General features: G+C 36.0%; 2 protein-coding genes across 3 annotated transcripts in view; one reads left to right on the forward strand and one right to left on the reverse strand.

Annotated features, from left to right (window-relative positions):
* Positions 1–27,072, reverse strand: part of LOC116178896 (nucleoside diphosphate kinase 6-like) — a 234,504-nt gene that overhangs the window by 29,158 nt on the left and 178,274 nt on the right. The window contains exons 1-2 of one of the 2 annotated variants that reach the window (XM_031498547.1): positions 1,275–1,337; positions 1,089–1,221 (exon numbers count right to left, since the gene is read on the reverse strand). The exons of the other annotated variant lie outside the window; for it this stretch is intronic. Coding sequence (XP_031354407.1) covers positions 1,089–1,191 — 103 coding nt within the window. The 5' untranslated portion in view covers positions 1,192–1,221; positions 1,275–1,337. Of the gene's footprint in view, positions 1–1,088; positions 1,222–1,274; positions 1,338–27,072 lie in introns of those variants that run through there. 2 annotated transcript variants of the gene reach the window in all.
* LOC116178893 (uncharacterized protein C2orf81 homolog) overlaps positions 1–27,072 on the forward strand; it is a 179,521-nt gene that overhangs the window by 27,066 nt on the left and 125,383 nt on the right. The window lies entirely within an intron of this gene.

The following is a 27,072-nucleotide window of genomic DNA, read 5'->3' on the forward strand; positions in this document are numbered from 1 at the left end:
TAGATTTAAAAAAAACAGCCGAAAGCGTAAGTTAGAACGCATGGAATTCTAATTGCCATCTTCCGAATACATTGATCTCTGGCGACTGAATTCATAGTTTGGAATTCCGAAGTAATTAGTTTGGACGGGATTCACCTGTGCTCCCAGTGTGTTCTTCCCTTTTTATTGTACCACCATGTTTCGTTTATTTAGACTTACCTTCTGTGAAAACCGAATCACAAATATGTAACTGGGTCACGACGAAGTTATCAACAGCGCCTTCATATTGGGACAACTTCCTTCACTTCTGCATATTATAAAGTGTATCTTTAAATACCTCTTAAAGGGATAAATTTGCATTGTAATTGTTAACGTCACTTGGCCTTCATTCCTAACTATCTGACCATTTGATTTGCAAAACTCTTCTCCATAGCACACCTCCAGACTCTATTATTTTGTTCTCCCTCTCACCTAATCTCCACGTTTCACATCGATATAGAAAGACACTTTACACAAAACGCTAGCCTTTTCTTCCTACATTACCCAAGTTCGAAGATACTTGTATCTGTTCTCAACCCTATAACAATAGGCAGAGTTGGCGCTGCGTTACCTCAAACTAGCAGAGTTGGAAGATAAAATAAAAGCTTGAGATCTTCCACAGCGGTCGGTTATTCTGGGAATATGATCTTCCTTAACTTCGTAGTACTTACCAATGAGGTTGAGAGTCGCTCAATTTCTATCTCAATTCTCCCCGTATGAAATTAAGAAGATACGGGGGTGATAATAACAGCTCAAATCAATTTAGGTAGTTACCAAAAGAAATACTGGTTTATTCTCAATATCAAATTGCAAAATGAAATTGTCTCCACAATTGGACAGCGTATCTCCGAAATACAAAATATTCCCCAAATATTCAAAATTATGAATTACGGTACTCACGTCACTCACTGTACAATTGAAATTACCCAATTTACCAAACTCCAATCGAGAAGGATCGATTGGCAAACTAATCGACTGTATCAATAACAAAAGTTTGCCAAAAGTAAAATGAAATGCGATCAATAATTGTTTCGATACTGAAAGCAAGTGTGTAAACGTAACAATTTTACCTTGAAATAAAACTCGGTCGCTGTAGAGAGTTCTCCGGCTAATCCACGCACCTAACTCAGTGGTACCGTGGTGAATAATTACTCCCTGAACAAGAATCGGCATGTAAGATAAAACGTGTCTGGAACTTGAACCCTAAAAGAAATCAAAGGTAATCCCTCTTCTCTCATTACATAAAATTTACCTACCTCACAAGGGGGCTAATCGTAGATGAAGCCGCAATTGTCGATGGAAAGCACAATACATCAAATTACAGCCGAAACCTAAAGGAAGTACACTCAAAATAAACGAAATGAGCATGGCGGTACTTACGATAAAAAGGGGAGAACGCATGTGATCACCTCACTTGGAGCACAGGCGAATCCCGTCCAAACTTGTTATTTCGGAATTCCCAAATTATGAATCCAGATCCAGAGATCAATATATTCGGAAGATGGCAATTAAAATTCCATGCGTTTTGCCTTACGCTTTCAGATGTTTGTTTTAATCGACGTGTAATTCGAGACGGATTACGAAGGAAAAGAAGTGAAAAATGGACAACCAAAATTTAAGACAAGAAAATTCCGGAAAATTCCATCAATAGATGGAGCCATCTATCAAATCGCGTCAAAAGTTTTCAACAAGTAACAAAACCGTAAACAATAATAATGCTTCGTAATGGAGCAAATAAATAGTTACAACCCTCACATCCCACTTGGACATTTGTTCACCGGATCTTCATTGCTTTTGATTTCTTGTTATTAATTTACAACGCCATAGCAAACTTGCGCAATGTATAGAAAGGGGGAGGGCAATTGTCTTACAAGAACAATGACTCTTTTACCAACATGACAAGTCAATGGTAGCCTGCAGTAGGTTCTATCTTTAGTAACGGGTCTTTTTTTTTATTCGACGTCGAAGTTGGCTTTGCAAAATTGTGATGTGATCAAAAAAGAGTTGCTGTCGAGTCACCTTTGGAAGTTTTGCTTAAATGGGAAATTATGTATATTTAGTAACTTGAACTTCCAAAGGCGACTCGACGTCAATCCTTTTTTAATCACCCGTTACTACCAAAATTCTAAGTGTAAGGTTACGTTTGTGTTTGTGCGTTCAAAATGAGCCTGTTATGGCCAACTTCGACATCGGATTGTAAAAAAGATCCGTTAGTTTGAGAAACGGACATACGAACTACGGACAAACAATTGCCCACAAGGGCCTTCAAACAAAAATATTGCTATAGTATATGTACGCTATTTGTTGTAAAGAGTGTTTAAAAAAGATCTTGGGATTTCAACGTGAAAAACAATATCAGGCATATGACCTCCCTACTAGCCCTACACGGAATCACTCTGTCCATGAAATTCACCATAATCCGATCACACATATCCACATCGATTTGGCCAAGGACACTTTGAATTTCATGTCTGAGTTCCGTCAAATTTTGGGGGTTTGTTCGAGGTGGGTAGACTCGATATCCTCGCAAAAGGATGAGTCGGACTAAAATCCTCTCCGCAATTGTTTTGAAGTGTGGAACGTTGCACCGTCCTGTTGAAGCCGCCAAAGGTTCTCGATGATCCAAGTGATGCCATAACTGTATTCCCTTCCTCTTCTTCAAATAAGAAAGGGTCGATTAAACCCCTACTGGAAATTCTACACCAAACCGTAACTCTTTGAGGATACATTTCTCGTTGTTGAATTACTCAGATCCCCATATTCTACATTTTTGTCGAAAATGCGCTTCTTCTCTGAAATTTATGCGCTTATAAAAACCCTATGGTTCTTTTGTTTCATTTCCAAAATCCGTTTTCGTCATTTCTTACGGTCTGTTGGTTTGAGTTCTTGAGTTAACTGCATTTTGTAGGCGTGTAAGTGCAGATCTTTTGCAAAGACAATCACTATGAACAACAAAATTCCTTGACAACACAAAACCTTAATGATAACAGATGTCAAAAACCGTAAAAACAATGCCAACAACAAAAAATGGGGGCCTTCTCAAATCCTTTTTTAAACACCCTTTAGTTGCTACAGCAAATTACATGTTGAAAAAGGAAAATTTCGTTTGATTATACGATCTTACCACTATTGTTACAACGCGAATAGACGTCAAATTAAAGAAATAAGTGTGAATTGAATATTCAAAAAGTCGCTGAAGAAAGCTGTGGCGAAATTATTAGGTGAAACTGTAAAAACAATACCAATGTTGACGCAACTATATACACAAACTTATGTATAGGTACTGACATTTAATTAAAAGAAAAAAACTAAGTTGTTGTTCTCTTCTTTTTCTTATTTTTCACTTAATTAATATAAAATTGTAAAAAACATCCATTTAGGTTACACAATTTTCTCATTTATAATATTTATGAAAGTGATTAACTGTGTCTTTGTTATAAACGTAGAGTTTTTCCATACCATTAAAAGGAAGTAAAACAAAGGAACCGTTTGTTTTTTCGAAACAAATAAAGGCTTAGGTATCTCATTCTGAAAGTTAATAAAATATTGTATTTGAACGAAGTGGAGAGAAAACTAAATATTTGAAAGGCTTATTGAACGATATCCTAATTGTATTGAAATCCGTTTATTCCTTTCCGATTATGACCTAAAGTTTTCTTTCGCTCCCGTGCAGATTCATTGCGAATTGTGGGTGTATGCGAAACCTCGAAATGGACGATTGCGGTTAAAAAACTCGGCAGTTACGTAACGACAAAAAGTGCCGTCATCTAACCACTACTATAACAAGCCGATTTTATTCTAAACCATTAACTTCCATGTATTTTTTTTTACTTTCTAATTGTTCATCAACCGTTTCGCGTTTCCGTTTAGATAAGATACATTTACCACCGACTTGTTTTTAGAAATGACGCCTGTCATTGTTGTAAATTTAAATTTCTAAGGTCGTCCACAAAACTCAAACAAAGGATGTGGGGGATACGCATCTTTGGCTTTTTGGCGCAATGGACGAGAAAATCTGGGTGAAATCAACATATTACATTTTTTACATACTACCAAAGAATATAATTATTAGCATAGTTTACAGTACACTAAGTTATTACTGTTATTAGTAACTCTTTGATACTATCTACAAAATCTGTTGAAGATTCACGTGAATTTCGATAATTTAAAATGCTCCCCGATAAAAGTCTCAATAAAAAGAATCTTTAAAAGAGATCTCTTAACGTCTGTAATCGAACTTCAGGTCCAAATTTGAGCCTCAAGTAATCTAAAAGCTAACATTCATCCTCAGGGATTTGTCCGCCAGCCTTTTTCGTACAAAAATACTTCTCTCTGTCTTTCTATTTTGTTTCATTTCGTTAATACGTAATTCAGAAACATATAGACAAAATCTAATATATAAAAATCGCGTGTCACGGCCTTTGTGGTAGCACTCCTCCGAAACGGCTCGACTGATTTTCATAAATTTTTTTGTATCTTAAATTTGATGGAATTTTTGCCGCAACCGAACGTGGTCCCCTCTTTTGGTAGTCATAGACCGAATGCCTTCAAAAACTTCCCAGACTAACCCATTCCTATTTTTTCATTAATTAATTGAAATTGAATTGAAAAGTTTAAAGCTACCGTTACACCGATGACTTGTTTGGAGCACAGATAAAACATATATCTGTGCTTGGAGTAACGAAGTGGAGCTCAACTACTGTGCTGAGAGTTCGAATTCTTTTTTCGCTTTTAATTGAACTTAATCATTGGTTGAACAGAACAAAATAAAGAAAAATAAAATGCCATTAAGCAGACGAGAAAAAAGTGCCCACTGTTTTGATAATGATGTTAGCTACGAACGGAGGCGATGACCAGGTTCTCCGAAGAATCAACCTTATTTCTGATCTCTATACGGTAAGGCGTTTTTGAAACCTGTGGTAAGGATAGAGGCATTTGACTACATTTGTCAATACATAGAAGAGAATGACAATGAGTGGCAGTTTACCATCCCACACATTCTGAAAAACTTCAAAGTTCAAAGGGGAGGTTCCAAAAACGGCCGCAATGGATCAGACTGGAAAAAATGGCGATGGGATCATTTTTGCGACTGTTAACGGAAAGAGTTCAGTACTCTGCTTTCGAATCAAAGGCGAGAAGATCTTAAGTGACAGTTGGTACAACAACTTGAAAAAACAGAAGAGCATCTTCGCATTGTTAAAACAGCTGCAGCGATCATCGGGGACAAATCAGATCACTAATTTATGCGAGTGATTCCTACACTATAAAGGATAATTTTTTCAAATATGCAGAAAAGGACATTCTTGACACCTTGCATGTGCTTTTGGCGAATGTTGTCAACTCAAAGAAACAACAGAAGTCAGAAATCTCCCAGGTGAAAACTAAACTTACCTCTATTGGTCATGCTGTAGTCAATGAAACAAGTCCTCGACCTTTCATCTTACCCATTTTGACTGGGTTTGTAGCAATATTGTACAAGAAATATGGATTGAAGGACTTTCCTGGGTTGCTCACTAGTCTTGGGTTCGGTTGCTCATATAATGATGCCAAATTGTTCGAGTCATCATGCGGCCATCCCAGGTACTGCAGGACGTGTGGGAGAGCGCAGAGGCCAATATACATACCATGGATGGCAATAAAACCCTCCATGCCATGGAAGGTGTTCAATGCGGAACCCTCTGAACTTTCTTGCATGTCACTTTCTCACATAACCTCAAAATAACCGAGAAAGTCTCGGAAAACCGGGTTTTGTGTTTTTTATTGTTCATTTTCGCAAAAATAATTTTCATTATTTTATAGCATACGTTAAAATGACATTTTAATAGCTTTGAATGAGTAGGCTAAGCCGTTCTTTAACCGTAAGGATAGATAAAGTGAAACAAATGATTGTGCATTCTAATCACAGCTGCCATTGTTATTTCAATAATGTACGCTAAAAATGACATTCAGAACATATGACAATTCTGTCTATGAAATCGATCGCGACGACAGAACCTAAACTTGCTATTTTTGACGTCTCTAAATTAAATTCAGAATTGTCAGAAGCTTTACAATGATTATATGGCCTCTGCTAAAAAATAAAAAATAAAAAACTTGTATTATACACGACGATAAAGGGAAACCAACCATCTGGTGGAAGTTAATTCACTCAATGGTTAAAATATCCGTTTATCATCTTGTATAATAAATAACTATTAGACGAGACTTGGTTTAAATAATACTATTTTATGATTCGAATAACTACAAATTTTTTCAAAATAAAAAATTAAGAGGTTTTTTTTCGTCAAAAAACTTTTTTTTCAAATAAAAATTGTCCTTCAGAGATGTATCGTAGGGAGTTCTATTTGGTGTCATTTTCTTCGTTTTTATCTATACTTTTTGTTAAAATAAACATTCGATTCTACGGGCAAAAATACAAAAGAACCTATTATTTCTGTGTTTGAAGCTTGTAGAAATACGAGGAGTGGACTGTACCTACCGGAGCCGTATAATTAACAACTTTAGGAACGGAGCTTCATTATGTAGGGTAGGGGACATCCGGGCGCCTTTCTCGAGCGTGTTATATTAACGTGGTGATTTTTCAGTTTTTTTCTTCAACGGTTTTGGTCGTTGACAAAATCTTGTAAACGCGCACACGTACTCTTGCGACAGAATTTGTTTTTTTTCCGAGAGGCAAAATAAATCAACTTTTGCAAAGCGCACGCCTTCGAGGGGTAGCCGACATCGGGCACCCACAAGTTACTTTCCGCTGCGAATGTTATCACGCGGTTTAAAGTTTCGTAAAGTTCGAATCGCGGTCTCTCTTTCTCGTGCAGCCAACAGAAGTTCCAGGTACGAGTGCCCCAAAAATGGAGTACTATTTTGTGAGGGATTTTAGCGAAATTCACTAAATAGGCGCATTTATATGACTGTGGGGGCGTCAGAAGTGAGTACCGACAAGGAGAATGTGATAGTCTCCCCCCCTCCCCCATTCGCAAATTGTTCCTGTTCTTCAAGCTCCTCTTCGTCATCACTGAATTTTCCTCAGGTAATTCCAAAGAAAAACCAGGCTACTACATTTCACAGATTCATTTTTACCAAGGATATACTTGCAGAATTTTAAATTTCCCACTACTAACAGTTTGACATCAATTGAGAGATGGCGCTGAAAAGCTTCCCAAACTTTGCATTGTAGAGTAGTTTCTATCGCACGTGTTTTGTGGTAAGCGTCTTCAGGAGTACAAATATCTATATACCTGAACTGTATGCGAGCGTGGGCCTTGATTCGAATGGGCCTAGCACACTTCCGTCACTCCCCTCTATGGCTTCTAACGATCTCGAACTCTGGAAAGGGGAAGGGGGTCTAATTCTATTCTAATCATAACGGTCATTCCATTTTCAAAAATTCCAGTATAATATAATATTTCAGCACACAAAATTATTTCATTTGAATGTTTCTAATAATACTATGAGGGAACAAAGTCTCTGTAACCGGTAACAATGAAATGTAGTTTCTTTTGTATTTTTTCCCGTAGAATCGAATGCTGAAATTGGTTTTTGACAAATTTCCAAAATTTAAACACATTATCAACAATTCAATGTTACTGAAGTCGTTTTTGGAGTTTTTGCGTTTTTAGAGCTTCTTATTCAATAGGGATATACAGGCCCGTAGCCAGAATGAAGTAGCAGGGGTGGCCGGCATTTTTCCAGGTGGGGCTTAACAAGTTTTTGATAAACACTTCCCTTGTAATTTTTGCAAAGGAACCATCAACCTTAATTAACCTAGTGGGGGCAAGACTACGTTCTGAGCCCCACCTGGCCACCCCCTGATTACGGGCCTGGGGTTGTATAGGGACTACAATTTTTTTATTTCATCAAAAAGTATTGATGAAAACGAAGAAAATGACACCAAATAACAAGGATTAAAAAAAAAGTTTTTTACCGAAAAAACCAATATTTCGGAAACCTCCTAATTTTTATTTTGAAAAAAATTGTAGTTATTTGAATCATAAAATAGTATATATTTAAACCAAGTCTCCTTAAAAGAAAATGATTTTTGCGGAAATGAACAATAAAAAACAAAAAAACCCGGCTTTCCGAGACTTTTTCGGTTATTTTGAGGTTATGTGAGTAAGTGACTGGCAAGAAAGTTGTAGAGTTTTTCACGATCTACAACTTTTCCATTGAACACTGTTGTCTCTGATCTCAACTTTTGCGGAAATTGCCGCCATACGATTTTCACCCTCCTCAAAAACTTAGTCCCTCTCCCCTACTTACGTATTTATTTTTTTGTATTTGTTATAGACCATTTTAACATATTCACTTGGCAAAGTTCCATTACCAAAAACTAAAAAATGGTTAATTCGCCTGGACTATATACATAAGTATATATAGGTACCAAAAGTTTTTTGAACTCACCATTAAATTCTCCACAACCTTGATTGTCAGAATGTTTTTACAGGACCAGTACTTTGGATGCTACATACGACAGAATTGTACTTGGTTCATTTTTAAAGTTGTGGGGGTCAATCGACGCAGAATTTAATGTTCTTTCATTTCTCTTAATAAGGTTTTCTCTAGGATGTGGTCTTTAGGAGTTAAAAGCGAAAAATTGGAAAAGGTCCGAAAATTTCGAAGTTTTTGGTGCACCCAAAGTTAAGCTCAACAACTGGAGGGGTACAAACTCAGACTACTCCTTTTCAAGAGTATCTTAGGGTTGTAGAACGATTTCCCCAGGTTACTTAGAGCCCCACAATTCTAACAATAAATACCCCTTTCTAAATTAAAAAAAAAACGTAAACAAATTCAATTAAAACGAATAAGCTCAGCTTTCAATGACTTTGAAGAGGTGCCGAAATTCTACCCTATCAGAATTGTAGTGCTCGTCAGCAGAACGAAATAACAAGGAAATAGAGGGTCCTCGTGTAAATATTTACCCAGTGCCTTATAAAGCACATATTTGGAAACAATTTACCATGGAAACAAAGAGAACTGACATAGTTAATATTCACTTCGTCGGTCGTTTTTATTATTTGTAATTATTGAATGCATGCATTTATTTAAATTTTAAGTAAACGCGTAAGCCCTTCGAAAGTTCTACATTACTATGCGCATTCAAACACACATTTAAATGGGAAAAAAGAAAGTTTAATTACCACCATTTCCGCGATCGCAATCGCTAAAGCCATACCATAAATAAGTTTTATACACACTGTACATATATACGTAAGGCAAACAATGATGCCTAGAGGTTTGAGATTCACAAAGAGTTCCTTAAATAGAAAAAGTGTTTGATATTCCGCTTTTCGAGCCCATCAACTTGCATAAAACAGAGGCACGAAACAACGGTTTGATCGGCTGAATGTTGATGAGGGAGGGCTTCTTGTGTAAACGAAACGCATCCTGCCTACGAATCGACGGCATCGGAAAAAGACTCTTTGATTAATTAATTGATAAATTAAGGGATGCGTAACGTGTAGAGGAAAAGGTCGTTTCCTTTCGATTCGGCAAAGAAAAGGATGTTTACGTTTTACAGTAGTTACCTATCGGCAATTTTAAATTTAAATTGGTTCTCTTAGTCTTAGGGGATGTAATTTTATTCTAAATATACCACAATTTTTTGCTGTTTACTGTTTAGTACGTATATTAATGCGAACAAATTCACTTGCACGAGGAACCATGTCAACTAAAAGATGATAATATTTGAGGGACTTCAATAATTTTATTGTTTGGCAACTTCTTTAGCAATACACTACAGATATCACCTTTTCTTTTTCACAAGAGTGTCTGGGCGATTGAAAAATGCCACGTGTTGTGCGATATGTTTAGATAGTGACGATATTTCGTCATTTTACATCATTGATATTATCAGTTCAATCGAGTATGTCTGGTAACGCAATAAGCGGACAAACTCTATCAAAACACTCATTATTTACTTCAATTTAAGATGTTCGTGGTAAGAAAAGAAGTTCGCTGGATTTGCTCGATAGCTAGATCATAGCCACGGATCACAATAGTGTTATTCCATCCGAGTAAATCCGCTTTTGTACATTTTAATTTGAAGAATTCCAAAATTAATTTTACACCTTAGTTAGACTGTACCACAGATTAACTACTGTGTCTCAACTAACTACAGGTGAAAGTAGAAGCTTAAGAGTTCATAAATAGTAGACATTCCAATATTTATTAAAGCTAAAGGTTTCAAAAACATTCCCTCAAACAAATATTGTTTTGTCAATTGCAATAGCAATGAGCTTTCTTAATCTTCCCACATTTATAAATGAGATAAATCGTATTTGTCGCTTAATTGTCTGGCTATTACATGCTGGAAATTAGTCGTGTTCTATTACTTCTACAATTCATCACCTTAAATCAAGCTTGGTAAAAAATAAGCTGACATTGCAAAATTCCAAAGTCAGATACAGCCCTGAGAGCCGTTTGAACCAATGAAAATTAATTAAAGACTACCGCCATATCTATTCCACCATTGGGAGTGGGGGTTAAAAAATTACTGAGTATTTCAGAGAGCTAGCTGACAAAGAGTACGGTCCATACAAATTTGATCTGGTCAAAAGACGGTCTAAATAAATTAATAGCGACCTATTGGTCAATTTAGAGAGTTGTGGAAAATCCGCGTTTGTCATTCAAGTTGTAAAAAAGTTTCCTGGGTAAGTGCGCATTATATTAAAGTAGAGAAGATGGAGTAGTTGACTCACTTTGCCGCATGGAATTACAACAAAGAAATCTGTCAGTACATTATTTCATTATCAGTGCCACTAACATAAAAGGCAATTTAGTGCAACCGCTTACCTATGGGATTTCCCCAAATAAAACTTAAACAGTAATCAAGTAACGTAACTATGAGTTGTAACGTTCCCTTGAATATACTTTTGGATTGTGTAACTGACTGAATGCGCGCTTAGTGTGTTGGCATTGACATGATTTCACTTATGCTTTTGTCGTGGGAAAGAAAGATTTGCGATTTGCTTGAGAAAATTCCAGAGTCTTCCCTTTAAAATTCTTTAAACTAAATATCTAAGCGTCTTTACGCGAATGAGGTGGCGGCAGTGTCCTCTTTATGTCATGCCATATATTCAATTTAAATTACCTATCTTTGTTTTACCTGTATCGCAATCTGAAACCCATTTATTAATGGGTTTTTGGATATATTTTTCTTTGTAAGTTACGAACATTGGGGTGGTCGTATTAAAGAAGTATCGTAATATTGAACCTTGGGAGATTCCATGGGTGATTAATTTAATTGAAGATGAAATGTTATTAATTTTGACCATTTGACGTCTGTTGTGCAAATACGAATAAAATAGACACCGTAGCTGTCATGGTAGATTTCCTGTATCTGTGCTGATGTGCCGTAAAGAATGAGGATGTTTCGATCTTCGACAGATAAGGTAAGATTGAGATCGGCCTGTAAATTTCTTGTTGCTCTATCCCCTATTGTGGATAGGTACGACCTTAAGCTATTTCTAATTCATCCGGAAACATTTATGGTACTCTAATTAAAGGTCTCGACGAAAGGAACGGTTTTCTACCAACTACCGCTACTTCTCCCTTACTCTTAATCAAAATTGGGGGGGAAGGAGGGAGACACTGGCTTTATTCTTCATGGTACTCTAATGAAAGGTCTCGATGAAAGAAATTAATTTCTACCAACTACCTCGACCCCATACCGTGATCGGATATCATTCCTTATTTCTCAAGAGCGGATTGTAAAAAAGGGTACTCACAAAGGGCGTAAAGATCGTCTAAGCAAACGAAACACATCTACTAGCGATGTGAAAACTTATGAATATTTCGAAAATGTTAGAGGAATGTACCTACAAAGGGAAAAACAATATTTTGGGGAAAGTTTTATTGTTCTTGCACTATAGAGCGTAGATTTTGAACGTATCCTAATTATCGATAAATATAGCATGTTACTACATTATACCTATTTCGGTTTTTTAAAAAATGCGCTTTATCTGTACAAGATCTGTGTACAATTTCTACTTGTTTTGATCTGTTGGTATTTATTAAGTACGAGTATAGCTTAGGCATTATGTAAAGAAATCCTGAAAAGAAAGGGTCTGTTTCGTAGCAATAATTCAAAACTTTTAAGTATAGACCTAAGGTCACTAATCCCAAATTTAGTCCAAATTTAGTGTACATTTATAAATATACCTCTTTGCCCTCTTGGAACGGCGGACCATGATGTTATCGCGTTTGATTATGCTGTTGGTTGCGAAGTAATAAAAACCTCTAATATGGTAATTCGTTACAGAGACATAAAGAGTATCGATCATGTGGCGTTTAGCCATGTAGCCTCTAAGTTAAATTGGCAGGATGTTAACTTTTTCGATAATGTCGATGACAAATTAAATTTCCTATACTCCCTAATTAATAATTTACTTAATATTTTTGCACCAATAAAAACGATGATTACGAAGAAAAAGTATAGTCCATGGTTAACTAAGGAAATACGTAGGCAGATTCGAAGAAAGAATAATGCTTGGTGTCGATTCCGTTCTACCAGGTCTCAAGCTGATTGGGTATTTTATAAAAACTTGCTCAAAGATACAAAACGTATGATTAATACTGAAAAAAGGATTCAAATGAATCATTTTGTGAATCATAATTCATCTAACCCTCGTACTCTGTGGTCTGGACTGCGTAACATGCAGATTATAGACAGAAAAATTTTACATTCAACGACACATGCATTGTCAGATCCGAATACCGTTAATAAATACTTTAACCAAAGTGTACATCACGGAAACGCATTTACACCATCAAACCTTAATGTTGCCGAAAATCGCATTGCTATAAGTATGAAAAATTTTGATCTTAGTTGTGTCACTAGTTGGCAGGTTTTGGATGCAGTTCAGTCATTGAGGAAGTCATCAAAAGGCAACGACAACATATCGATAGACGAAATTAAACTATGTATTCCGTTTTGCATAAATGCTCTCACTGATGTGATTAACTTCTCGTTGTATAGCGGTACCGTGCCCTCAGTGTGGAAAACTTCAATTATCAGCCCGATCCCCAAGGTGACACACGCTGTAAGCATTGAACAGTACAGGCCTATTAGCATACTTCCGGCCATGTCGAAGATTCTAGAAAGAATAGTCCATAAGCAAGTCGCTGCGCACCTAGAAGAGGGAAATCTGTATTACGAGAAACAATCTGGTTTCAGAAAAGACCATAGTACAACTACGGCGCTGCTTCATACCATAAGTACGCTGAAGCGCAACATCGATCATGGTGAAGTTACATTGTTGTGTTTGTTAGATTTCTCTAAAGCCTTCGACACTGTTAATCACTCTACTTTAATTACGAAACTAACATCTCTAGGATTCTCCAGGCGGGCTTCAAACTGGTTTAAAGACTACCTTTGTGATAGAAACCAACGAACGAAAATAGTGACTGATGGTAATATTTTGATTTCTGACTCCCTAAGCATTAAATGTGGTGTCCCGCAGGGTAGCATTTTAGGTCCCTTGCTATTCAATATATATGTTTCTGATACATTAAATACAGTGACATACATCAGTATGCAGACGATATACAAGTTTTGAAAAATATACCATTAAAGGGTCTCAATGAGCATATTAATCAACTAAACTGTGACTTAATGGTTATTTATGAGTGGGCAACACTAAACAATCTTAAACTGACCCCTCCTAAAACTATAATCATCCCAGTCGGTACCAAAAAAGGCATACAAAGATTTTTTCAAGAACAAACACAAGCTGTGAAAATAAATGGTGTCTGTGTAGAATTTGCAACATCTGCGCGAGTCCTTGGTTTAACTCTGGATCGAACTTTAACCTGGGAACCTCACATTAAACTTATCTGTTCAAAATCACTATATAAACTGAGAACCTTATATAAGGCTAAAAATCTTTTGTGTACACACATTAAACTAAAGCTGGTAAAACAATTAATACTACCTCATTTAACATATGGTGATGTGTGTTATCAGGGACTCAAAAAACAATTGTCTTATAAAATACAACAAATTCAAAATCACTGTTTACGTTTTGCGTGTAATCTTAAACGTAGTGATCATATACAACCTATACTTAAACATCATAATATGCTAAATATGAGAACTAATCGAATATACCACATGCTAAGAGTTTTGCATAAAATCATTCTTAATCGAATACCGCTTTATCTCTACACAAACTTCCGGGCACTCAGTAGTTTCCATTGTTACGGTACTAGGACTTCAAATATTTATATTCCTAAGGCTCAGACAAGCATTGGAGCATCGTCCTTTTATATACAAGCGGCCAAATTGTGGAACAAGCTGCCAGAAGATGTTAGACACACCAGGTCCTGTAATGGTTTCGATCGCACGTTTTTTGTTTGTTGCAGGACTCTGAACATGTTTTTTTGATGTTTAATGTGTAAATTTATACGTAGAGAGCTATTATGTTTTCGTTTTTCTTGTTATACTGTTTAACTCACTTTTTACTTTTTTTTTTTTTTGTTATATTTACTTTGTATGTCATAATATTGTTAACTTGTTTTGTTATAAGTATCTGATGCGACCAAGTTTGTAGAGGGGGGATACTAATGGCCTTATGGCTTCTCCTATCCCTTAATAAATTTATATTATTATGCTATGCACGTTTTACTTTCAAAAACAGCATCTCAGGAAATAATTCGTGGGGGGGGGGCCCTTTTAGACAGCGAAATTGGATGGCCGTCTGGCACACCTTCAAGGTACCTACTGCAAAAAATTCCAGGACTCTAGGACCATTCCCTTAAAAGTAGTTCGAAGTGGGTCCGGACGGACGGACGGGCGGACACAAAGCAAACAATAGCACATTTTTTTAATGCTTAAGAAAAGCGCTAAAAAATGAATGAAACAATTTAAATTGTTTATTGGTAGGTCACTTCCGGTATAACCGGAAGCCGTATACATCTGAAAATATTTCACCTAAAACGCGCTCATTAATAAAACGTATGTACAGGGAGGTCTTTTATTTTAAGGGATGGAACAAAATGGACCTAGGTGTCTGGAGCTCAATTTTAGAGAGAAAGTCATTGGCGTAGACACTATTCGCCATTTAAGCTTAGATGTCTGCAATAAAAGTAAAATGTAATATTGCAAATAATTTAATATAAATATAACAAGAAGCTCCAAAATATGCATGGTGGTCCGTATGAAAAAATGTAAGTTGGCGTCTTATAAAAAAAACCAAACGCCCTGCATAAAAACTATGTATCGCGATGGATTCTACATAAAAAAGTGCTCTAAGAAAGATTTTGCCAAAATCAATTATCTTAATAAAAGATAGTTATGGGGAATTAAAGAAATCGACTAAAATTCAAGCGGCCAAACGATTGGAGACAACTGACTTATGTTTGTGCCAGTGATTTTCTCTTTAAAATTGAGCTCTTACCTAGACACCTAGGTTCATTTTTTTCGCTCCCTTAAAATAAAGGGTGTTTTCATAGGAACGTACAGGGTGTGCCAAATTCGCTCTTCTGAAGTTGCCTCTCGCCTGGTTTTTCTGTATTCAATGTACCTCACTGTACCAAAACTCGCTTATATTGTACGTCTGTCTGTCGTTTTCGGAAAATCCGGTTCAGAAAAATCACGGCCAACTTCACGCGACCACCGGAAAGATTTCGAATAAATCCCAAAACTGTTAATGTAACTTTTTCAAAATTCAATGTGCCAAAACTCTTTTCTGCTGCCCCTCTCCTTTTTTGAAAAGTCCTGTTCTAAAACGAACAATATCACGAGAGAATCGAAAATACTTCAAATAAATGATAGCTGGTGTATCTTCTTCGCCACTGAATCTCAATAGATCATGGCAAAAACATACCACATTTTTTGTTTATATGGGACATTCAATCAGCCCGTATTACACCAAAATCACTAAAGTGACCTATAGAAACTTTTCGATCATGTATACGAGGTGAGTCGAAGAAATAGTGAAATGATAGAATCGGTTAAATGAAGGGAAAGTTGCACTTTTTCGTCTTACATATAATGCCGCTTAAGAAGTATAAAATAAAGGTAATCAAATAAAATAAATAAAAAAAATAAAACATAAAAGTAAAAAGAAATTCAATTTTTAATACAAATGACGCTTCCCTACAAGATGATTAGATTAAGCCCGATGCTCTTGTTTTTCATCATGTATATTTTCACCGCATTTTTGATTGTCAAAAGGCATAGTTTCACTAACTGTCGGCCGTTCGGGTTTTCGTCATTATATTCATACTATCGTGTTATTCCTGCATCGTTAAGTTTGCCTTTAGAGTCGAGTACTTTCATTTCCGAGTAACGTAGTGTATGTACACTATGGTAGTGTCAATTTACTGACGAGTTTTTTATTAAATGTTTCCCGAAATCGTATTTTTTAACATAACATATCTAATCATGTAACAAATATTGCTGTGTAAGTTTTGACAGTACGCTGGAAAAGTAGTCGGGAAAAGTGTTACTGCCACCGAATTGCCTGATATAAAGTAGGCAGGAAAATGAAAGTTGCATGACGATTCCAGTAAAAATTAATTAATTCGTTGATTTTAAGAAAAGCTGCGAGTACCTAATTCGTATAATCACGTAGGAACCATTGACTGTAAATAAACGTGACCATATCCTCCAAATAATCATTTATTTTCGACGGCCACAAGACACCAAAATCGCAGGTGTGCATGAACTTAATAATTATGAAAACAAGAAATGCAAAGGACATAAAGTTGCCATTTTTAATTATCTATTCATGAATATTACACTTACGGCCGGTTGCAGGAAAGCGAATTATAATCAAAATCCTACATTATTTGCCAAATCTGAGTTTAAACAAGAATTTTGACATTTAATTGGCTGCCTACTGCAATATAAAGCCAATCAAATGTCTTAATACCGGATTAAACAATAATCCTGGATTTTTTTAATATCCATTGCTGCATTTGATACAGCATCGCAATTGAATTGAATTTGAAGCAAGGATTACTATAGTGTTTAGTCGGAGAACTGTTCGTAAGATGGCAGGTGTGGTATCTAGCTATAAGGATAGCTGAAAAAGTTTGATAATTTGTATCTCATTTGTTAAACAAATTATATTTAGTTTTCTAATCAAGGACAATTTTTTCGTAAATATCTGCGAGATGAAAACAAATTCATTTACTATTACTATAAAACACACTGACAGATTTTTTTCCCCCGATGTAACAATAGCTCATTTTTCGGTTAGCAACAGCGGCAGAAGTTCTAAATAATCTCCATTGTTTTTCTTGATATGATTGTAGTTACATAAACAGCATTTATCATGAGGAGCTTGTTTATCGTGTATTGATTTATTATTGCAAGTCTATTTCCTCTTTTTATGTTCTTTTAAATGTTTATAATCAGCGCGTTTTTATGGATAAACAGTTCTTTGATTGTTTATGTGGACTGATAATCGTTTCATAATTTTAACTTTACGCCCAATAGCGTCATTGCAAACGAAAGTAAAGATACTCGATTGAATTTTTCAACGTATGTGGTTATCTAAGGATTTTTATTAATTCTATATTTAGAATAATACAAACTAACTTACTTCAAACGTGACGCAACCCCTAAGCTCCATTAAAAGGGTTTGGATGCTAGTCTGGGTGCATACGGATGGGGAACCCAAACTCAATTTTCACGTCATTTGAATCCCCTTAATTATAAGTTAACAGAACTCTCCTCGTTGATAAACATTCATTCACCAATCCACTTTCGCTTTCTCTCTTTTCTTCGAAAATCGTCCCGATTCTGCCCTTATCTTCTCCATTTTTATTCCCTCCCCTCATCCTGTTCAGTCCCAGTATCCATTTCTAATACCTTCCTTGCATCAGTTCTGGTTCATCCCATTTTTTTCATCCCCGCATCTCCGTTCTATACATGAACAGTCCTCATGCAGCAAAAATGTGTTTTCTTGTTCTGAACTCGTCCTCTCTCCTATTCCCCACACATGTTTCTTTTTGCTGAATTCCCTTATTTGCGTGTTTGCCCCTTCCCACTTACATTCTAGTCCCATGTGCTCTCCTTCGCTCTTCCCAAATCTATCCATTCTTTCCTTCTTTTTCCTATGTTGCCATTACTGCCGTGTCAGCTGTTTATCACATTCCAAAAATCTTTCTTTGTTTTTATATCCTTGATTTACTTTTCGTGTTCTTTCTGTTTCTCCACCTTTTATTCCTCGTTTTATTCTTTACATTTTCCTTTGTAGCTTTTTTTCTGTTCTCTGAACTCCCTCACCTCTATCTCACCCTTCTTTTGGTTATGTATCTCTTTCTCTCTTCTGTACACTCTCAATCCCACCATTCCTTTTTTCATCTCTCCCTTCTTGGTTTTTTTTAATCTTCCCTTTTAGACTCAATACCATGGGTTGGCGATTCGATTTTATACTAGTTCCTAAATTCTTTTATTCCTTCCATATTTTTCATTTGCTAGTATGTAATTAATTACTGACCTCCCTCTTCTTCTTATGTATGTGTATCTCCCTACATATTTTCATTTAATACTCTCCATCCTCTCTTTTCTATTACTTCCAATATCAATTCTCCTCTTTGTTGCACTCTTCATCTCTGGACTTTCTGTCTTGTGTTCCTCGCCCCATCTCTACCCATTTTTCTTTAATCCTTGTTCTCCTTCATTCCATCTCTGTTGTATGTATAGTTATCACTATTATTCTCTCCCTCCCCTTCCACTCGTCTTTGCCTCTTTCAATTCCCATTCCCTTGTCGCTTTTTTACCCCTGTTAATATGCCCCCTTTTGCTCTTCCCCCAATATGATTTCATTTGAACATAAAAGATATGGAGAAAGTATTACGACAGCGTCAAAGTGGAGGGATCGTAGTGGGAAGACGGAAAATATGGTACCTGGCATACACTTATGACCCAGTAATCATGGCAAACAGAGGAAGGAAGAATGGAGAGGTACTGGGAAAGAGAAGCAATGGAATTGAGTATCGAAAAATCGAAGCTGATGAGATTTGGGAATGGGGGAGGAAGGAAAAGGAAAGTAGAATGGAAGTGAAGGGAGGAAATAGTAGAAGAAGTAAGCGAATTTAAATATTTAGAGAATACCAGATGCAGCAAAATAATGGTGCAAATATTCAAATAAAGGAACTAAGAGAAAGGGGGGAAGTGGCGATGAAATAGGTGTGGGGAATAGAAGAGAGGAGATTCAAAAACGAGTTCAGGAGATGGAAGAAATGGGATGAACTAGAAGGAATACAAAGAAGGAATAGGGGGGGGGGGGGGGGTCGAGCGGGGATGGGCTACAAATTTCATATTAGAAGAGGAAACAAAAAAGAAGACGCAGGGACTGTAAGATTCCAGGAAAAGAGTGAAAGAGAAAGAGAATTAGGGAAAGAATGTTTGTCAACAAAGATGAACACAAAAAAGAAATTTGGGGAACAAAGATAAAAATACTATTACAGAAATGGACACAGATGGGCCGATATCGAAAGGAAGAATTAGGGGAAAGGATGGAAGATGAACTTACAAAAAGGGAATTAGATTTAAAGTACAACAACAGAGGATGAAAATCGAGAGCTCGCGTGGAAACAGTGGGTACAGGGAGCGAATAAGGAAATTGTTGCCGAAATACATAAGGGAGGTAAGAAAAAATATCAATATAATAGCGAGGTTTAGATTCGAAAACGAAGATAGAGAGGAAGAAAAAATGAAGAAAAGATGAAGAAAGAAAATGCAGAATTTGTGGGGAGAAAGAGGAAGACATAGAGAATGTAAAGTGGTGGAAATAGCAAGGGGCAGCAGGAGTGAAGTGCTGGAAGAGGGGAAAAAGGAGAGGAAAGGAAGAGCATGATTTTAGAAAAAGAGAAGAAACACATTTTTTTGTAATTGATTAATTTGACTGATTGATAAACTCACTCTTCGCTGTGACTCGATTTTTTGAGATTTTTTTTATTTTTGGGACTGAAAGGCCCTTTTTGGGTCTCTATAAATATTAAAATGCACATCTGCCATTCAAGCCGAGTTCCATGATATCATTAATTAAAATCAAGTCCGTAGTTTTTTTCTGTATCTCGATCAACGTCAAAGAACAACAAGGAGCAGGAGCAGAAAATGAAAAAAAAAGTCATTTCACCAGCGAATATCTCCGGTTAAACTCAACCCATTTCGATTAAACGTTTTTTAGTTTTTTTTTTTAGTTGCATTGGCTTTTCGCGGAACTATTTTATCGAGTTTTCAGAAACTTACTACCGATGATGTTTTCAAAATTGAATTGTCTTGATTTAATTGTGGAAAGTCATTTCTGAAGAACTCTACCAGAATTGTATAAATAAGGAGCTAACTTCACGTGCCACGGGTATGGTCTTTCACTAATTAACCGATTAGCTAATGGGCAATCAAAATTATATCAGCTCAATTGTTTCATTACAAAATTACATAATTACGAATCAGAACTCCAATTACAGTAAACACCTTTAATATAGCTTATCTAGTTCAATCTGGAAGAATAGCTAATATTATTCCCAATTGACGTAAGTGTAAGTAAATTGTCATACTCTGCATGGTAAATATTAAACGGCCTTCATTATTCATTTACATTTTTACAGGCCCATCCCAAACTTCCTCTTCCGCATAATTAAATGCGGCCGCCGAATAAAAAGGAATAAATAACAATATCGGCGAGTTACGATCAAGTTTGTTTTTAATCAAGGAGAAAAAAAAATATTAACTATACAGATGCACCCACATGTGTTTCTCGACATGGATAATTTATGTGCTTGTTATTTGTAAAAGGAATGCCCTTGACTGTGCGTCAAACATCATATGTGACAAACAGCAGCTATTCTCGTTTTATAAATTTAAACTAATTACATTAGCATCTATAGTACAAATTGGTAGTAAAAACAACGGTCCCTAATTCCTTGCGTGGTCCAGGTGTTCCAAAGACATTGATTTAGTATTCAAAACGCCACCAATTAAATTGCGATTCAGAATTGAAGGTTGTCACAATTGTTAACGGACAAATGACACGTGCTTAGACTAAACATCGGCAAATTTCCAAACTTTTCTGCATAGGGCTTCGCCGGACGTGCAAAATATGCTACTTGTCCAAAAACTGCCATCCCGAATGTGATAGTATTTTAGTAACAAAATTAAACCAGCAACGGTCTCACTTGTGATTTGCATTAGAATAACGCCCCTCTCCACAAGTCCACACTTGGTCACTTGTAATTCGTCAATAGGATTTGAAACTTTCGCCAGATCACCAGATTAGTGACCATCATCTGCTTCTAAAACCAAGAGACCTGCTTGGCGGTAGTCAAATTTCTAGGTGGTCGCTGCCCCATAAATAGTGGATCTGGATTTATTGTGGCTAGGTCCGAGTAATTAAGAGATTGTTTTTTAATCCTTGAACTATTTCATTCAACAATTCATATTGAGACAAGATTAATGACGTTTTGTTTTGACCTCACCAATGGATATATTTCTTGCAGACGTTATCAATCGCCCTTTGCGAGTACCCTCTTCCGACAATCCGTTCTTAAGGTATAAGGGATAATATACCCCATCTCGATAAGAGGTCGTGGTGACATGTTAAATTTTAAAATAAGTCCCCTAACAAGTTACAAATGAGAAAAATCTTTAAAATTATGAAATAAATTAGAATTGGTAGAGATAGTTTAAACAAACTGTAACTGTAAGAACGATCGACAATCGACAATAATGCAAGTTTTGACGTGTGTGAAAACTTAATCTTAGGTATACTGCATTTCTTTTCATATTAGTTTTAAAAATTTCCAATTATAATTTGATTTTTATTAGCATATCTTAAAATTTATTGCAATTTAAAGATTGTTTTGGGGCGCATAGCTTTCGGTGTGCCTAGGGGCGCAAAAAATTAAATCCGCCACTGGGTAGAACATGTATTCCCCCCCCCCTCCCCCAATTTTCTAAAGTTTAACTTGGCACCACTAAAGGCTTGCGTATGCAAAATCTGAGACCAATTGGTTGTCGTATGTAAAAGTGATGCACGTTTTACTTTCAAAAACAGCATCTCAGGAAATAATTCGTGGGGGGGGGGGGCTTTTAAAATTTGATGGCCGTGTGGCACACCTGCAAGGTATAGGCTACCTACTGCAAAAAATTCCAGGACTCTAGGACCATTCCCCTAGAAGTAGTTCAAAACGGTAGAAGCGGGTCCGGACGGACGGACGGACAAAACGCAAACAATAGCACATTTTTTTGATTCTTAAAAAATGCGCTAAAAATGAATCAAACAATTTAAATTAGTTTATTAGTAGTTCACTTCCGATATAATCGGAAGCCGTATAAATCTGAAAATATTTCACCTAAAACGCGCTCATTAATAAAAGGTATGTACAGGGAGGCCCTTTATTTTAAGAGATAGATAATAATAATAATAATAATAATATATATATTCATTGTGCTAGTACATTAAAAGTAATGTTTACACGCGTCATAAAAGCAGAACAATACATATAAATATAAAACACAGAGACTTGCTATAGCATAAAACATAAAACGTAAACACTAAGAAATATTAAAATTTATAATTTAACGTCAATGTTCAGAAAATCTTTAATATTGTATAAGGGGTTTTCAGTTAAAAAAGCCTTTATTTTGTTTTTGAAAATCTTTCTATTTTCTGATCGAATGTGATCAGGCAACCTGTTATAAAACACTGGCCCCCAGTAGTTATGTGCAGCTTGCGATTTTTTAAGTCTAAGTTTCGCGCATACAAGATTATTGCTGTTACGTGTGTTGTACCTGTGGATGTCTGAATGGGCTACATAATTTAATTTATTTTTATGAACATACACCAAACATTCTAGTACGTACTGAGAAGGCGCTGTAAGAATTTTGAAAGATTGAAAAATGTAACGACAGTCTTCTCTGTATCCAGCACTAGCTACACTTCGGACACACCTTCTTTGCATCGCAAATATTCTTTTCATTGCATTGGAGTGGCCCCACGCTATTATTCCATAACAAATTATTGAGTGGGCATAACTGTAATAGACACATTTTAAAATCGGTTTCGACACCATGTTAGATAAATGTTTTAACAGATACGCGACTGAAGCCAGTTTTGCGCTAATTCTGTCTTCGTATTGGCCCCACGTCAGTTTCGAATCAATAAGGACGCCAAGGAAATTAATGGATACTACTTCTTTTGACGTTGATGAAGAGAACTGAATTTTTTTTGTTTTACTATTATTTAAAACTAGCTTATTAGCACTAATCCATTGTTTTACATCTAGTAAAGCCTTACTTATTTTTTCTTCATTCTGCACGAAATCGGAAGAAATACTAGTTAACGTTATGTCGTCAGCATACAGCGTGAATCTGGCACCTGGACTAGAGAAACAAATGTCATTAATAAAAATTAAAAATAAAACAGGTCCAATTATGGAACCCTGCGGAACGCCTAATGTTACAGCTCGACATTGAGATTTTTTATTGTTGTACTGTACAAATTGACTACGGTTACTTAAGTAAGATTGAATTAAGTTTATGCTATCCTGCGTGAAATTATAGAAATTTAACTTTTTTAACAGTAACGTGTGAGATACCAAGTCAAAGGCTTTAGTTTGATCTAAAGATATAGACGTACAACTTCTACGTGCCTCTATACTGTCAATAATCTGCGTAGTGAAATTAAGAATGGCAGTAGTTGTCGAGTGACCTTTTCGAAAACCAAACTGATTACTGCAAAACAAATGATTCCCTTTTCCATGAAATCTATAATCCGATTCTTCAGAATCATTTCAAATACTTTCGAAAAAATTGGAAGGATGGATACCGGTCTATAATTAGTAGTTACGTGAATGTCTCCTTTTTTATGAAGCGGCAGAACACAAGCAAGTTTTAACACATCCGGGAAAATGCTGTAATGTAGACATTCATTTAGTAAGGAAGTTAATGGTGATATGATTATGTTTATTATACATTTAATTATGTCCAAATTGTGACCGTACGCATCCCTGCACTTACTATTATTTAAAAGTTTGATTGAGTCTCTAACAACTATTTGTGATAAAGGTGCACATAGATGCAGTGGGGATTGAACCTTGGGGACAGATGATAAATATGTTAAGGGATCATTTAGGTTATTACTGTCTATATTTTCCACCAAGCTAGATCAAAATGGACCTAGGTCTCTGAAGCTCAATTTTAGAGAGAAAGTCATTGGCGTAGACAGAATTCGCCATGGAAGCTTAGATGTCTGCAATAAAAGAATTTAATGTATAAAATGTAATATTGCAAATAATATTTAATATAAATATAACAAGTGATACATCAAAATGTAGGAAATTTTACGCTATTTTCAAAAACTTCAAAACATGTATGGTGGCCCCTATGAAAAAATGTAAGTTGGGGTCGTATAAAAAAACCAAACACCCGGTATAAAAACTATGTATCGCGATTGATTCTACATAAAAAAGTGCTCTAATAAAGAATTTGCCAAAATCCATTATTTTTTGATTCTATACACTTTTACACCTCATACGTTTTCGATAATTTATGCAAGGTGGGTCGAAGAAATAGTGAAATGATAGAATAGATGCGAATTCGGTTAAATGAAGGGAAGTTTGGTAGTAGTTCGAAACGACAGAAGTCTGTCCGGACGAACGGACGGACAAAACGCAAACAATAAAAACAGCGAGACCTGACAGACGCCACCCCACACTTTATACTTCGAGGATTACTGAAATGGTCATTCACTACACTCTTCCACACTGTTTTTAATGCTGCGAAAGTGTCTGATTGAGCAAAACACATCCCGAAATTCCCAACAGTAAAAAACCGGAAACTGCAGCAGATCAAATTGAAATCTGAATCGGCGCGCTCTAAACTCCCATAAGGATTGCATTGTCCTATGTTCCCCGAACTGTAAAGTCAACGGAAGATGGAGTTTTGAAGGAAGATTTGATTTTGCCGATACCGACACTAATCTTGTCTACGACTACTTTTGTTACTACGATAGTTCATTTCTGCTAGTTCGATTAAATTGTATCCTTCATAGTAGCTGTGTTATTTGAGATTTTAGCTAGAGTTGCTTTGAAAATAAGTGTTTGAAGTTACAGAAACTGTGCCTGAAGCCAAGATCTCCGTAGTCGGCCAAATTTTGCTTTTGCTAGTGGAAAGTCATTGGCATTATTGATACTTTTTGAGTATTAATTACAGTTTTAGTATACGATGAGCCTCCCGTGTCAGACGTTAGCATTGCTACATTGCAATATTATGTGCAGCGCGATTCACTAACTCTCTTATTTGTTTGTTGTTTTTTTTTGTCTGTTACACACTTGCAGAACGTGCGCTTCTGAGCTCGAAAGGTTGCGACCCGAAGTTCAAACGTAAATTTTGTTATTTTCGTCTATTCCCTGATTTAACATATTGGTTTTCGATTCAATCGAATTGCAATTATTACATTTGCTTGGTTCACTTAACGATTATAGATCCATTGCTTTCTGCGGAAGCTTGTTTTGATATTAATATTTTCCCCGGCGCGGCGTGTTGATTCCCTTTTACTAAAAATTAATTTAAATTCAGATATTATATTTACAGTGATGTATTTGTAATATTTTTTAGATCAATGATTAAATCACCTTCGATTGTGACGTCAATTATTGTTTATGTTCTATTCCTATCAAGCATTTTATTCCTTTAGCTTAGCAAGACTAGAAATCCCTTTTAGTAAGTATTTCCCCCCCACCCCTCTTTTGACATTTACTAGTCTAAGTGTAAGATCCTTTTTTTTGAGAAGTTTAAATTGAAAAGTTGAACTATTTATTTTATTTTTCTAAATTTGCATTTTTCTCTAAAAGTAAGCATCACAAGGGCGCCGCCAGAGAGGGGCCAGGAGGTGCCGTCGCCCCCCCTGGGAAAACGTACGTTTTATAAAATGCACATTTAATAATGCAAGACCAGATAAACGGTCTTACATTTTATTCCTTATGTAGGTTTTCAGTCATTTAAATGACGAAAAACGTCTTTCAGCAGATACCTGATACCACACTGTAATGTGTAGGTGTAAGTAACTCAGTAACTGTACGTTTGCTAAACAAAACGATTAGTAAACAATACGAGCGTCGACTGTCGAGGTCGAGCGGAGCGTTTTCGCCTTGCCTTGCATATTTCAGTTCTATAAATAAGTATAACCGAACCGGGATAATATTGGTAATCTCCACCCCAGGTAGTTAAGAGAAAGTTACATCTTTTGTTTAATGTTGTTCGACGAGTTGAGGTACTTATTTCAGGTTGTTCTAAATATGTAAAGTCGAAAGTCCTGTAATTTGTGTCTGTGCATAAGTTAATCTAATAGCAGATAATGCCAGTGCCGAAAGTGTAAACAAGATCTGCTTGGTAGAGCTACTGGATCACAATCATGCATTCTTCTTACCAAATGTGAGCAAGGCAATTCAAATAGCAATTACCCTGCCTCCAACAACGTGCACGATCGAAAGATCTTTTAGGTAGGTACCCAAATATATTTTCTATTTGTTCTTCTCTATGTTTGAATGTACTTAATAATGATTTTGGTGCATCTATTTTACTGAGTTATTTACTTGTTTCAGTACTTTGAAACAAGTAAAAACTTGGATACGAAGCTCAATGGCGAATTCCCGATTAAGTGGACTATGCTTGATGTCGGTGCATAAGGATTTGATCCAACAATCAAAAGATGCATTTATAGAAAAATCCATTGACTTGTTTGCAATGGAGCAACGGAGAATGCAGTTTTTGTTTAAATAAACGAATGTAATATTAATAAAGTACTAACCTAGTAGCTAGTAAGTGTTATATTTAAATAAATAGTTCACAGCGATTAGCTATATATGCACAGAAAAAATACAGACAATTTTATCTATGGCTATAGTCACGACAATGAATTTTTTGAATACCCTAATATGTTTATCTGATACTATGCCAATGAAATGATTAATGATTTTACGTATACATAGTAAGTACAACTACAAGTGAGCGAATATGGCGAAAGAGATTTTGGGGTAGGCATCCTAGCATGAACCGATCGTACTTGCCCCCCCTGATAACATTTTCTGGCGGCGCCCTTG

This window comes from Photinus pyralis, unplaced genomic scaffold (genome assembly GCF_008802855.1).
Source record: "Photinus pyralis isolate 1611_PpyrPB1 unplaced genomic scaffold, Ppyr1.3 Ppyr1.4_LG8, whole genome shotgun sequence".
NCBI lineage: Eukaryota > Metazoa > Arthropoda > Insecta > Coleoptera > Lampyridae > Photinus > Photinus pyralis.